This window comes from Lotus japonicus, chromosome 5 (genome assembly GCF_012489685.1).
Source record: "Lotus japonicus ecotype B-129 chromosome 5, LjGifu_v1.2".
In the NCBI taxonomy this organism is placed as follows: Eukaryota; Viridiplantae; Streptophyta; class Magnoliopsida; order Fabales; family Fabaceae; genus Lotus; species Lotus japonicus.
Genome location: NC_080045.1, coordinates 54,721,101 through 54,736,030, shown reverse-complemented (window position 1 = coordinate 54,736,030; position 14,930 = coordinate 54,721,101). Strand labels below are relative to the sequence as shown.

At 33.3% G+C, this 14,930-nt stretch overlaps 2 protein-coding genes across 3 annotated transcripts; one reads left to right on the top strand and one right to left on the bottom strand.

The window, feature by feature from the left end:
• Positions 1 to 2,374: 2,374 nt before the first annotated feature.
• Positions 2,375 to 10,062, bottom strand: LOC130716993 (uncharacterized). Of its 2 annotated transcripts, XR_009012231.1 has the most exons (9): positions 9,699 to 10,062; positions 8,980 to 9,557; positions 7,984 to 8,499; positions 6,179 to 7,549; positions 5,982 to 6,082; positions 5,172 to 5,326; positions 4,918 to 4,992; positions 4,128 to 4,297; positions 2,375 to 2,784 (listed from the first exon to the last, which is right to left on the bottom strand). XR_009012231.1 is itself a non-coding variant. In XM_057567069.1 (4 exons), the coding sequence occupies exons 1-4, from the start codon at positions 9,931 to 9,933 to the stop codon at positions 7,391 to 7,393; spliced, it is 1,488 nt and encodes a 495-aa protein (XP_057423052.1). In that variant the 5' UTR covers positions 9,934 to 10,062; the 3' UTR covers positions 6,178 to 7,390. The 2 variants fall into 2 exon arrangements, 1 of the variants encoding a protein (XP_057423052.1); XM_057567069.1 differs by lacking the exons at positions 2,375 to 2,784; positions 4,128 to 4,297; positions 4,918 to 4,992; positions 5,172 to 5,326; positions 5,982 to 6,082 and having other exon boundaries at positions 6,178 to 7,549.
• A 3,413-nt stretch (positions 10,063 to 13,475) lies between these two features.
• LOC130719801 (uncharacterized) lies at positions 13,476 to 14,681 on the top strand. The gene has a single exon (XM_057570408.1). It carries the CDS (start codon positions 13,476 to 13,478, stop codon positions 14,679 to 14,681), a length of 1,206 nt encoding a protein of 401 aa, XP_057426391.1.
• Positions 14,682 to 14,930: the final 249 nt, after the last annotated feature.

The window sequence follows — 14,930 nt, the reverse complement described above, 5'->3', positions numbered from 1 at the left end:
TGTTTTCAAATTGTTTTATGTGGTTTTATAATTTTTTACTTTCTATAAAACTATAAAAATTTATCGAATAAGATAAATTATTATCTTAATTCATAATTAAGTTAAGAAATATATGCTCTTACAAACGGCATATTAACTAATTAAATACTCATTATGCAATAAATAGTATAAATTTTATATGTGTTACTAAGAATATGTTTCGACAATAAACTTTCATTAGCACACTTTTCATAAAGTTTCAACTGAAAACACTAATTTCATGGCCAAAACATGAAAGCAAGAGATAAATACCACTTTATAAAAGTCTTTTTACTTTTATAGATGATTTTACACAAACAGTGTATTCAGCTCTAATTATATATTTTCATCAATTTACTTAATATTGAGAGTGCATTAATATTTAAACATATAATCACCAAATAAATTGAAAATAATTTTTATTAAAGAAACATAAAATATAAAATATGTGCTTTAATATACTAAAAAATTAACCCAAGAGGGGTAGCTCAGTTGGCAACACAGACTGAGTGTGTGTGAAGAGCTCTCGGATTCGATCCCCACACAATACACTCTGGGGGAGGGATGATGAGTCTTAATTGTGACTAAATCTCGAATCTGTCGGTATATTCAAAGGGTGACCGGTACCAAATGTTTATACCAAAACCAAAACTAAAAAATTAGTGTACAATAATTTTTTTATTGAGCTTCATTAATGTAATTACATTACATATGTTTATCATATTCTTAATTATCTACTATTCAATAATTTTTCATATTACATAAATTATTTTTACAAATAATAGACACATAATTTAAAAACAAACCCGTGCAACAAACGAGTTTAATTTATAGTAAAGTACATAAAGTAAGAAATGTATATGATTATAAGAGAAGAGGGATAGAATATGAATGTAGAAATGTGATAGAACTAGGATTGTGACCCGTGCTATGCACGGGGTCTTTATACGTCATTTTTTTATGGGTTAAGATCTAATCGAAATGTATTGCAACTAACTGCGAATATGTTCATAAATAAATGATTCATGTTTACTTAGCGTTATCAACGACCAAATTAAAAATGTTTACATATCTACCTCAGTATAATGTCTTTCATTAGAATACTTATGATGATCATTCATATATCAAATTTATGTATCACGGTACACAATGTCGACATAATCAGTTGTCGACATAATCAGTGATGGGAGTACTGGATTACAGTCTTTCAAAAAGGCTTAGAGTGAAAATACACCTAATATAGTCGGTAGTAAGCTATACAATGAGGATTATGTAGGATTGCTGCAAGTGAATATAAAAGGATGAACTTGTGTAAAGTTTAATCAACAATAAACATGTAACAATCTCAAATCCAAACTATGTGAGAATGAGAGGTGAGAGCAAAGTATATGTAGAAAATAAAATTGCATTAGATAAGTCAATAATGGAAAATTTGAGTATTTATGTAAATACTCTAGAACAGATGTTAAGGTTGACTTGCCGCATTTTCTAGTTCATTTTCTCAATCCCTGAAGTTTCATTTAACCAACTGAGATTCTTAGCAAGGACAGAAGCATAATACAAAAAAAATATAAATTCATAGCTTCTATTAACACATGCGATGCCCGGAGATTAAATCATTGATTTTGTTTTAATTTCATAAAAAATTTCTATGAAATGTATCACACAATATAATTAAGAGCATTTATGTAGTTAACTTAAGATGGCTTTCAAAAAAAATTATGTAGTTAAGATGAGCAGTCAATTAGCCTGACTATTAAGATATTTTAATATTTCAAGTTTTGTACAATAATAAAATTAAACAATAATTTAAATTTATTTTTTATTAAGATATCTTTTAATATTTCAAAATTTTAACTCGTATATTATTGATTAATCAAAACTAAATATACCACCACTTGACTTCAAACCATTCCTAAAGGATTTTTATAGAGAGTTGTTTCTTGTTACCCATTGAAGTCCATGTACTTATTTATTAGATCAATTTTTATGAATTGTAAATGGCAAAACTAAATAATTAAATTTTATCCATAAACCTAAAGTATAAATATGAAGAATATCTAGTCACCTTAAATATTTCATAATTTTGTACTAATTTATATAATCACATGAGGTATAAATTTAAATATTAATCACTGATTTATGGCATTATTTGATGGAAAATAGTGTGTACACACGATCTTATTGCATATAAATCATATGACACACCTATAATACATATAACAAACACAATTTTTAACAATTCTGTTTTTTGCAATTTATACAAAAGAAATGTTTAGAATATGTATCATGATGTCAATTAAAATACCTATGTTTAACATATAAAATTACCATTAATAACAAAATAGACACAATATGAGAGGAACAAACAGCTAGTATTTAGATATTTACCAAGATAACAGATAAAATAGAACAACCGGCACGGAGAGATGAAGATGCCCGACTAAAACTTAAACAACTACGCAAGTGTCGGAGACCTTGTTCATACGAATATTACATTAGATATAACAATAACTCTTTATACAACATAACTTAAATTTTCACATAACAGCAAAGTGAATAACTCAATTTGAACACGTAAGTCTTCACATCACTTCATATACTTCCCTTTCTTTCTGCATTTGCATGCATCCAACAAACATTGATAGGGACAAGTAGAAAAGAACTTTAAAATCTGCTCTATGCTTAGTGATAGAGAATCAATCTGAAGTCATTAAAAGAAAGGCTTGATGAGTTTAATAGTTCACTTTACTGCTTCTCCATGCCCTGTTAAGGAAAACAAAAAAATAAGTTTGAATATTGGAAGGTTAATCAAAATAAAAACTTATAACATAAGACAACAAAAAATATGAACCATCCAACTATATTGTTTTTGTATCAGAATGAGAGTTCAAAATGATTCAACCCATGCTCTGCTGGTAGTTGGCAATTGAGTGTCCGAGCAAGAAAAAGAGAAGCATTTAATCTCAATTGAGTGTTAGAGAGAAGTATAACTAAACAATAGAGGTAGTTTTTTACTCTAAAGTAAAAAAAAAAAAATGTTGGTAGACACTCAACCTAAATACTTTGATCGACTGAAAAATAAAAGAGAAATAATGAATGAGATATAATAAGAAATAGAGAAGAAAAAAAAAGTGAGATGTATGTACTATTCAATGTCTACGTATCATAACGAAAGTAGAAAAACACTAACTTCACTAATAGTATGTATGTGAATAACGCTTAGGTTATTCTTTTACCAAATTTGGATCATTTTGAATCCTCTTCTCCCTAAACCCTAAAAGAATGATTTTCAAAAATTTAACTGTGAGAAAAGCAATTTTAGGTTGAGAGCAACTATTGCAAGATAAAACTTCAATAACAACAGAGTGTATCCATCATTAGTGTTTCAACATCCCACTTCAGGCCAACATATTCTGCAGCAAAAATTACCAATCACCATTTTCAACTATTTTCTTCCAGCACAGGTCACCCTTTTGTAGCCAATGCAGAAGATGCATCATCCCTCACTTAAGAGTACCATCATTTAGGCACTTCAAGATTCAAATTTTAAAAAATTAACAATGCTAGAAAGTAAAACCCATAACTCAAACCATCCATAAGGCAAACCACTAAATCATAATCAAACTTAATCAACACTTCAATTTGTTCCTTCAACATCGAATTTTCTTGAAAAGTGAGATCATCACACCAAAATTAAGATAAGATTTCCACTCCAGAAAACAGGGATTAAACACTGCATACTTCTTCCTAAACCATTAAGCTCTAAGATCAATGTATGAACCTATTTTTCCCTTTGGTGGTTCAGCATGACAGTGTTAACCTATTTTATATATGAATCAATGTTTCAAACTGTATGACAGTATCGAAAATCAAAACTGGACCACAATAAGAATCAATGTATCAATGAAAGAAAATATAAAGCCCCAAATTAGATAGATAACGAAAAGATCAAAGTGAAGGTGATTGCCAATGGATGGATATAAAACCCAGAGATTAGTTTAGAGAAAGAAAGTAACATGCATGAAAGTGATTGTTAAAGGATGAAATCAGGAGAGGATTATGCAGGGAGAAGAGGTGCGGCGCAAATCAGGCTGCGAGATCCTCACCTGGAGAGGGGAAATTCTGGCTAGGTACACCAGCGAACCTCTCTACAGCTCTAGTGGAGGCCTAAAAGGAAATGAGGGCCGGCCCAAAAATGAAGAAAGACGAACAGTGAATTTGAAAACATGTGCTTAAGCAATAAAGTTATCTTCACTCTTCAAATACACTTCCACCTCTATAAAATATGAAGAGAAGAGAAATAAATGAGTGACATAATGAGTGTAAATAAAATGGAAAAGAATGTGAGGTGTGTATATGTTAGAACTCTGTGCTTAAGTGCTTGTGAATAGTGGAAATTAGAACTTAGAAATAGTGTTTTTTATATCTGGTATGTAGTCTACCAACTTCCAGCCATTCTTTCATGATGTCCTAAACCAGCAAATAAAATACACACGCCTCTTTTATGCTCTCATTTGTGAAAGATTTTCAAGTCCCAAATGACATATGTCTAGAAAATAAAGTTCTATATGCTTCATATCTTAATCGTACTTATGTTTCTTTAGACACCCTTAATTAGTGAGAGGTGATTAATTAGAGGGAGAGGTGGTTAATTAGAGGGTGGGTTAGTAAGTGAGACATGTTGCCTTTGAGTAAGAGCATTAAAAAAGACCGTTCCTATCTACCAAGTAAATCCAATTTCTCTTGAGACTCCTGATTCTCTTGAGACTCATGATACAAAAAAAATTCCTTCAAAGTATGTATAAGAAGAGTGGAAGAAAAACATCATAGTTCAGTACTAATGTAGTAGCAATTTATTTTTCAAGGCACACATGAATGTTGTTTATCGAAACTTACTTCTAAAATGACTTTCCCAATTGGAAAATGGATTCCTTACCGCTACAGTCTTTCAATTTGTTAACAATTACTTGCCTGCATTCAACCATATCAATCTAACCATTAAAAAATATTTAATCAACATGTATCTACAAAAGAAAAGGTTTCAGTTAACATCCTGCACTAACTAAACACAAATCACTTAGATAAAGATAGTTCTTTTAACTCCTAGAGAAACGAAGCCAAGCGCATGATTAATTTTTTTTGTCGTGTACCTGTAGCGCCCTGTGTGTGATATAAAACTTCCTCCCATTGATATGCTATATTGACATAATGCTCTTCTTTTTTTGAGCATTTCAGAACTCATGGTAGACACCAGAGCCACTGATTCCAAGCTCCCATTAGCACTTGGGTCTGCAACCAGCAGTACCTTTACAAAAAAAATCAAGGGCAGTGCATTGCATCTTGTAAAATTCTTAGAAATAAAAAATACAAACAATACTTGCTAAAAAAAAAAATATGAAAGGCTTTAGATGATGCAAGTTTTTTTTTTGATAGGCTTTAGATGATGCAAGTATATCCATATTTAGACCAGTTTGAAACTTTATAACTTCAATTATACACTCCATCAGTATGAAAACAGCCATGGAGATAGCAAAGACTGTAATTAGAGGACATGTATTCTCTTAGTTATTGCCTCTCATCTTCTTACTACTCATCTCTATAGAAGTCACTTATTCATGCCTTTTTCATGAAGAAGTATAACAAAACAACCAAAGACATTACACTTCATAAAAAATTGAATTTAAATTTAAATTGGTAACAAAGGGAAGTTTTCACACTACAAAAAAATCAAATTTCAGAAGACCACCATTTTTTACATTACATACATTTAAGCTGAGTTAATTTAGTGAACATATCCGCAGTTAGTTGCTACACAAACATAAGTTACTGGAGATTCAGTTCAGAATTTTGTGCAAGAAAAGATAACACCGGATTGAAGTAAAAGGATGAAAACAGGGCACCTAAACAAATCATCACAGTAATAGACCAATTGAATAAATCACAGCAAGGAGATATCATACCAGCTTGCAATTGAAATTTGGAATAAGAATATCTACAACGAAATGCTAGAGTTGGAACAATCCAGAAGCTGTGGACACAGAGGTTTTAAGGTTATTTTTTCCTGCAAACGCGAAGAAGAGAAACGATGAAGCCATAAAAGGAATATAAAGTGGGGTAAAATTAAAATAATTTAAAGTCATAAGTAGCAACAACCAACAATTATCTAGACGAAAGAGGAGATAAGCAAAGAAAAATTGCTCTGTGCAAGAACACCAAAATGAACACAAGCTAGCACTGAACAAATCAAATAATTAACCCTCAATAGATCAACAAAACTGGTTGAAACTTGAAAGCAGGTTTCAATTTGATTATTTGATATCTACAGGCTACAGCCTCTGAGCAAGCATGCTCTGCTTCCACACTGTACTCTCTGTTGCTGGCTTGCTCCATGATGTCACTTGTGTCTTGATCATGTAGGGGTGTCTCAAATGATTTGTAATGTTGAGGTGAATTGTAAGTGGGATGATATCATAGATTGAATACTGAGTTGGTGTTGCTATCTAGCCTTTTCATCAGGCATTGCTGGCACTGGCTGAACCTCTAAAATGCAAGACAAAGCCCTGCTTCATATTAAAATATATATAGGCTCAAAAAATGATGGCAAGTGATGCACCCTCAGCAGCATACTTCCAAAATAAACGACCTCATTATTAATCATGTTCATCTATCAACAGTATATAGTATATACAATTCCAACTATTCGATACATTCCTATCCTGAATGCTACATATATTCCAGTGACAGAGAGCGCTGGAGCAGTAGGTTCAAGGGGGAAAGGAGATCACGTGGAGAGGCAAGGAGGTTTCGAGTAGCCTGATACTCCTAACCCTACGTGGAGAGGCTGATGAAATCCTCTCAATGCAGCCCACGAAAGAAACAGGCCCAAAAGCAACCACACAAGGAACAAAAAAAAAATTGGCTCTCATGAACAGTGAAATTGCATATTGCTTTTTAAGTTAGTAGATATGACATTATGTTAATAGTCTCCTGTAATTATGTTAATTGATTACCTATAATTATGGTAGATAGTTTGACTTTAGCAATACTTGTTGTATTTATATTGATTCCAAATGAATGAGAAAGTCACCCATTCAATTATCTTACAAAATGAATGGAGATTGTGAATTAATCATAGTTGTAGATAAATATAAGAATGAGTATAATTTATTGGACTCATTGCTCAACACTTTATCATTCATACTTTATTCCTTGGCTGCTTGGCATCCTATGACCGTGACAATGAGAATTTCATTATTGGTACATGTCTCTAAGCTCAAGCACTCCTTGCCTAGATCCAGAACCGTAGCCTTTGTGGACCCTCTGATCTCAAAAGTTCAGTGTAGGGTAAAATCTATCTCTTTCTCTCAACCTAATAAACCTGAGTCGTCAAGCTGGTTTTTGGTTGTGTTACAATAACGTCAAAGTCACTCAAACTCCACTCTGCTACTTCATCTTTGTCACTAACAAATATCTCTGTACCAGAATCAATTGATGTCCACACTCTTTTGGCAGGAGGTGTGCCCGGGTCCTGCGACAACCATAAAAAATCAAAATTTTCAGACCCCATAAGCATGTGATGGGTAACTCATGAGATTCCAAGAGTATAGCATTAAGTACCTGTTCGGATACACAGTAAATTTTCACACAAGGAAAATTGATTCTAGGAAAAGCTACTCCTAGTAGTTTTTATGATAACAAAATGAACTTGAATCCAAACATGCTACCAGTGCATCTTTTCAAACTCTTTTACAATTGATTCTAGGAAGAATTTGACTATTTGAGTGCATGGGTACATGATTGAAAATCACGGTAAGACCAAAATCACGGTGGACAGTTGCAAAAGTTAAGGAAGTTGCTCTATTAGCTATGATTTTGACTTCATGGTGATTTTTCACCGCATATCGGAACATGAATAGAAGAGAAAATGATACAAACATCCTATAACTATAAGTAATTACTGACCTGATAAAAGTAGAGCCTACTTGATAATCCACCAACATCAAGTTCCCATGTCCTTCCATCCCCAACCCAGCCATCATCTTTTTTGGTGGGATAGCCATACTCAGCCCAAATAGGGTGAGGAAGTAACTGAACTATCTCTTGTGCCTGAGGATTGCTGTAAGGATCACAAGTGCTCACAGGTTTCTCCAAGTGTTGCGCATTGCCTGGGGCACAATAAAAGTGATATGCAGAGTAGGGGAAATTGGCTGTATCATTTCTGTAGATTTTTCTGTTGTCTGGTGTGATATGAAATGGTGGGCAGTTCCCTAAACCAGTGGGGCTGCACCAAGCTGGGGTTTCAGGGTTGATGATCATCTCACTGTATCTTGTAACATCAGTGAGTACATCTCCATCACATGCAGCACCATTGTTCTTCCAGCAACTTCCAATGTCTAAAAGGTAGAACTGGCTCTTGGATCCTCCCCCCTTCTTGATATCTAAGCTCAACCTCACCTTGAAATTTGGAGACTGTGGAAGCTGAATAATGAACCCAAATGGTTAAATTTGGCAAATTAAATAAGATGAACGAAGAAAATTAAGTAGATTTGTGTGCATCATAATCAATTCTCGAGAGAAGCTTATGCAAATAGCTTCTGGATTGAAGAATTGATTTTGATGAACAGGGAAGTTCATTTAAACACGCTATGTACATTTTTTGTGTACTTAATTGCTATTCATCGCAATTTCAATACGAGTGTGGTGAAGGGTAAAAGTCTTCATACAAATGACACTCCTGAAAATTGAAATATCGATCTATAGGTTCAAATAACCACTTTTAACCACTGCGACTAACACTTGTTAAGTGATGTTATATACATTATATTGCTCATTTTGAATAAACTATCCAAAAACTTCAATTGTTGAAGGAAAACAAACAATTTTTTGTAATATTTCTATCAAGATTGAGAAAAATTGGAAGTTTTGAAATGATGATTCTGAAGGAAAAGTTGGGCTTACAGTTTTTAGCATTCCTCTTGTATCATAATGGTAACCTCCAGAGAATCCTTTGGTTGCATCAGCTCTAAGGTACAACATTAGCCAAGGGTATTTCTTTGAAGTTCTCAACTTATGTTTGAAAACCCAACTCCCAGCATTAACTTTCTTCTCCCAAACCACCTCATAGTAAGAGAGGCCATCATGTTCACTCCCACAATCAGAACCCAAATCATAACTACCACTGAATCCCCCTCTCATTGTGCCATCTTTCAGCTGTGTTTGTTGATGACAAAAGATGGGTTGGTTCATACACCCTTCTCCGAAACATGGGAACCGCCCCGGAGCAAAAGGGGGTACTTTTTTCCCATCCTTAGGGCATAACCCAGACCTGGTGTCATAGTTGCCATTTTTCAGCATTACCATCCAAAATTGCCATGGCCTTGGGGTGTCTGGAACTTCACATAGAGAACCCAAATACAGTTCCTTATGAGCAGCATAAAGGTCTGCATTGTTGATATCTTCAGGTGTTAGGCCAGGAAGTGAATCCCCCACCCCAAGTTTGTTATCAGCTTCTGTGACCTTGTGAATCAAAGAAGAACCTGGCCATCACAACCAGTTAACACTTTCAACGAAAGAAAAAACAGAGGAAAACAGAGGAAACAGAGGATCATGTTGGTTAAGGACAAAAAATGTGGTAACCCAAGAAATAAGATAATATTTTTCAGTGTGATTTGGCTAACCTGAAAGATCAAAACAATCGGCAGCTCTTGGACTACCCATGTGAGGAGCTTCTTCCCCAACTTCATTGCAGAAGTTCCAAGCCTCAAACGCCACTCTCAGACCATCTCTCTGCATTCCTGGGTCTCCTACAGCTGAGAAATTGGTCTTTGTTGTGAACACAAGAGAGGCATTGAACACAAGCACATTCAGCAACACAAACAACCTCTGCAACTTCTTCTCCATTGCCCTTCTCATTGGTTCCCTATCCTATCAGCTTAAAGGTAGAGGAGAGAGTCTAATCTAATGGTTATGGTAGGAGCCCTTTTCCATTACCAGGTGGAGCTTTCTTTTCACCTTTAATAAAGTGGCAATGTCCTTTACCAAATTTGTTGTATTTAATTGAAGGAATTTGGCAATTTCACTCATTGATTAGAGAGTTGGAACCTTAGATGAATCACTATCAAAAGTAGAATGATGCTCCTTTCCTTTTTTTCTAAGTGTGTTTTTGGTCATATATTAAACTTTGATGTATCTAGTTTTGGATTTTCTTTGTGGAGGGTTTCTCTATTGAATCTAGAAATGCTTCCAATTGTGAGGTTTTACTGGCCGAAGTAATCTCCAATCTAATAGGTGGCTGACTTGACTAATAGCAGTTCAATTGAGCTTTATCATGTGCTTAATTTCCAAGTTTTTGCTGCAAAAGTAAGGTAATTCAATTTTTTAGATATAAAAATTAAATTAAATTAAAATGCATAATTTTTAAAATTTAGTTTAATCTTATTAATATAGAAATAATTTAATGACAGTGTATAAAAATGCCAAATTATTTAATATATTAATTAATGTGAAATTTTTAAGCATTAATTGATTGAATATCTATTTATAAAAAAATTAATGTTGTTTAACTTTTAGTTTATTTCTTAAAATTTGTCTGTTTGATGGTCAAAATAAAATAAAAGCATAATAGACTCTTATCATATCTTGCATTTGAGGTGAACAAGATATTGCTAGGATATGATAAAAACAATGAAAAATGCATCAGAAATAAAAAATACATAATATTTTTTAAAAAATTAATTTTATTAATTGGTTTTTTAAAGTGATTATTTTATTAAATTTTTTTATTTTATTTTTATAAATGAGATTATGTTTTAATATTAAATAAAATTAATTTGTTAAAATAATTTGGCTTTCTTAATGTTTTCAAAGGGAGTCTATTTAAATTAAAATTATTATATGTGTACCAATGAGTTTCAACTTAGTTCGGGTAAGTGATTAATGATAAAAATTATTCAATTTTTAAAAAATTATAAAAATATTTTATTCTTTCAAAAATAATCTATATTTAAATTATTTTTTATAATTATATCAGTAGAGAAATAATTTTAAATACTATCATATATAAATTAGTCTTTATTTACTATTAAAAAATTAATATTTATATATATGTGAGTAGCCTATTTTATTGTTAGTGAAGAATTATTTAGTGTAATTATAATATAAATAAAGAAAAATAATGTAAACTAAGTAGTAGTAAGTGATGATGAAAATTTAATTATCTTATATGAGTAACTACAATAACTTCACCATTTATAAATCAGTTTATTTTTTAATAAATTTATCAGTAGTAGTATGAACTGCAACATCGGCATGCAACTCCGTAAAGGTACAACGACCATACAATGTTTGCGGTTGCCCTGGTAAGTAGGGGAGCTCCACCACGAGGGGGATTTTAGGTCCTTGTAGATTTGGCTACAAATCTACAGATCTCACTTCAGATCCTAGAAAATCCCTAAATTGTAGCATGAATTGCAACACCGGCACGATGGCTTCGTAAAGGTACGACAACTTGAGAGTGGTATCGATATTTATCTCTTCCTTTCACCTCTCCACCTCATTTTTTAAATGCCAATCGAACATTATCCTCTGGTCCGTGCATTTCAAAATAGTATAATGGAAACAGGAAGTACACACAGGTTGATGGTGAGTTAAGAAGAGACATCAAGTAAAAGGTTTGATACGCAAGGAGCACGAATATGTCTTCGGATCAACTTTATGTCCTCTTTAAGTCACACATCAAAGGTCTTCGCTCACGACCTCACGTCAACAGATTTATGTCCCATAAGCTAACTCTAGGACACACTGACCCGTATACCTAGGTTTGTACTTAAAATTTTATCCTATTTGCCTTGCCAATATTAAATTCTTGGGAGAACCTAATATGCACTATTTTTAGGTGGTGTAATTTGACTGGGTATATAGCAGTTCAACACATTATTTTTTTAAAGAAAAAATGTCATTAAAAATTTGTCATATATTAAATTTATTTAAAAAAAGATGTGTTGACCTGTTAAAGCATGTTAAAAAAAGTGGTCTAGACCACTTTGCTATGTTTGGTTGGAGGGAGAGAAAATGAAAGGGAAAGAAAACACGGAAATCGAGGAGTGAACTTGAATTAAACATTAGTCGAAATTCACTCCTCGATATCCGTGTTTTCTTTCCCTTTCTTTTCCCTTCCCTCCAACCAAAAAGTGGTCAACATTAGGGGTCACCTAAATTCTTATCAAATGTCTTTTTCTTTGGGAATGTCGGATTGTTTACTATTATTCTCGTTTTTAGACTATTTAGTTAGCGAATTTTTAATAACTTTTATTCTAATTGCGAATGTTGAACCAAATCTATTCGATCTCAATCTATTGGTTCGTTTTAGTTCTGAAACAAAAATTTAGTAATTTTAATCAATCCAGACCAATTGTTTGATTTGTTTAGACATTTAAGGACCTTAAATTCGACCAATCCCGTCTTATTACACCCATTAACTTAACTATAACGTGATCAACAATCATTTAATACAGTTGGATTTGTTTAGTGTTTACTAAGTCCATATTTGCACATTGAACATTAATACTATTTCACTGAATTAATGATAAATCAAAGTGCCTAATTTATCCCCAAGAATATTTTTCTGGACAAGTTTATCGAATACAAAAAATAAGAGACTATTATATGTTTTTGGCTCAATTATTTAATTTTAAATTAATTATATTTTTATTATGTTTTCACCATAAGTAATCTATTATTTTTTCTATTAATATAAATCTAATTTTTTTAAGTCTGTCGCCTCAAAATCAAAATATATCTTCCTGGTAATGTATTTGGCCTCAATAAACTTAAACTATTGGAGATAACTCTAAACAATTTTTTTAGTAAAATAGATCTCAAAAATAACTCTATTATCACATTAAATTATTTTAATTTAATTTCACTTCATCATTGTTATTACTGTAATCACAGAAACAAAAATATCAAAACTACTTTAGTAATATTAGCAAAATTACATAAGAACTCCATGTTAGTTGTCTGAAGGAAATAAACAAATAAATAATGACATTAATACATTATGACCGCTGGATTTGGAACCCCAACCCTTAGATTTCACACCCCCAAATTTCGGATTTTTGGGTTCCGAATTATTTCGGAATCTTATATTCCGAAATTTCTTTATGATTTGTAGTGCAAAATACATGTAAAATCTCACTTTTGAGTGAAAAAATACTTCGGAAACCTTATTTCCGAAATATTTCGGAAACTAAGCTTCCGAAAATGGGGTGTCATTTCTAATGAGTGGGGTGCCAAATCTAGCTCTCATACATTATAGGGGCAAATTTGTGTGTTTTGTCGTCGTTATATATGACCATCAGCTTAAAGGCAGATTATATCTGTGATTAGCCTTCCTACTTCTTCCATTCGTATCCTCTCATAATCAAACCTCTGTCTCCTTGTTGCGAAATCGCAAAATGACTGCCTGGCAAGATGTGCTTTACCACGTGTTCCATAGATTACCTGCATACATTGTATGTAGGTTTAAGTGCGTAGGAAAAAGAGTGGACTACACCAGGATCCCCAGATTTTGTGAGGAACAAGCAGACCATATGCTGTCAGTTGGCGATCTCCACATCTTTACTTCTCCGGTCTCTGACTATCACCAAGTTACAGGGTTGGGTCTACATAATTTATTAGAGGACGGGCCTGCGGCTGGTGTTCCGACAGACTTTTTCAATGTCGTTGCACGGTCGGGGAAGATTCTTTCGTCATGGAATGGCTTGATTGTTGTCCGTTTCAGGCGGAAAAAAGTGCTTCGTCTCTTGATCTGTAATCCTGTGACCAGTTCATGGGCTCCCCTCAGGACACGTTGTGGTGAGTACGACGCGAATGCTAATGTCAATATCATCATCATCCTAGCTACGGCCCCGACCCGCAATGATTACCGATTGCTTTCGGTGACCCGACAAAATAAGATTTTCCCGCCTTATGTCTTAAAGGAGTACAACCAAATAGCGGACCAGTGGCAAGTTCTTAACCCAGACATGAATTTGGGTGACCGGAAATTGAATATTAGTAAACCTGCAATTGTGAATGAATGGATATATTTTATGTCTGACAATTATCATTACATGAACTTCATTGATGATGCTACCATCATGCCATACATAATGGCCTACTCTCTCACTGATCATACAAGCGTGCGGTTGGACCTTCCCAATAATGCTCTTGAATATCTCTTCCACGGGTCATATGGAGTTTTCACATGGGGCTGTAGATGGACATCTCAAGAGTCTCTTTGCCTAGTAAGGTTTATTAACTCTTCCTTCACTCTTTTCACTTGTGCAGCCCCTACTTCTCAAAATTCTCCGTGGGTTCAAATTCTTCATGTTACCATGGATGATCTAGTGCTTTCTGCAGCCCATTCTTCACCCAACTCGATCTTTAGAGAGCCTATAAGATGGCCATATACTGTTGTTAATGGAAACTGTTTAATCTTTGCAACCAGAGAAAAAATTTACGGGTACAACATAAATGGTCCACATCCCTGGAAATTGAGGCAACTAGGGATCAATGATTCGAGGACAAATATTAACTTTATTCCTTACTCTAGTACGTTTCGACGATGTCGCTGTCCTCATCCATCTTCTTTTAAAAAGTTTCTTGCTAACAACTATTAAATGTTTAATGATTTAGTTACGTATCAATGTGTGACTTCAGGGTAGCAGTGTTGTTTTTTGTAGCATATTTTTAATATCCGGATCCTAATGCCTTCAGTTACGATTGAAATGTACAAAAGTTCAACCATGTCAATTGGAATATATGGGGGCCGTTTTGGTTTATATCAAATTTGTTCACAGTGGATGTTGTCACGTTTTACTCTAATTTATTTTCCTGGTAGTGAACTTTTTTACTTGTCAATTTACTTT

Coding starts and splice junctions, on each gene's coding strand:
- LOC130716993 (XM_057567069.1), bottom strand. CDS start 9,933: ATGAGAAGGGCAATGGAGAAGAAGTTGCAGAGGTTGTTTGTGTTGCTG. Junction 8,500..8,979: donor CAAGAGGAATGCTAAAAACT/GTAAGCCCAACT, acceptor TTCATTATTCAG/CTTCCACAGTCTCCAAATTT. Junction 7,550..7,983: donor GTAGGCTCTACTTTTATCAG/GTCAGTAATTAC, acceptor TGGTTGTCGCAG/GACCCGGGCACACCTCCTGC.
- LOC130719801 (XM_057570408.1), top strand. CDS start 13,476: ATGACTGCCTGGCAAGATGTGCTTTACCACGTGTTCCATAGATTACCT.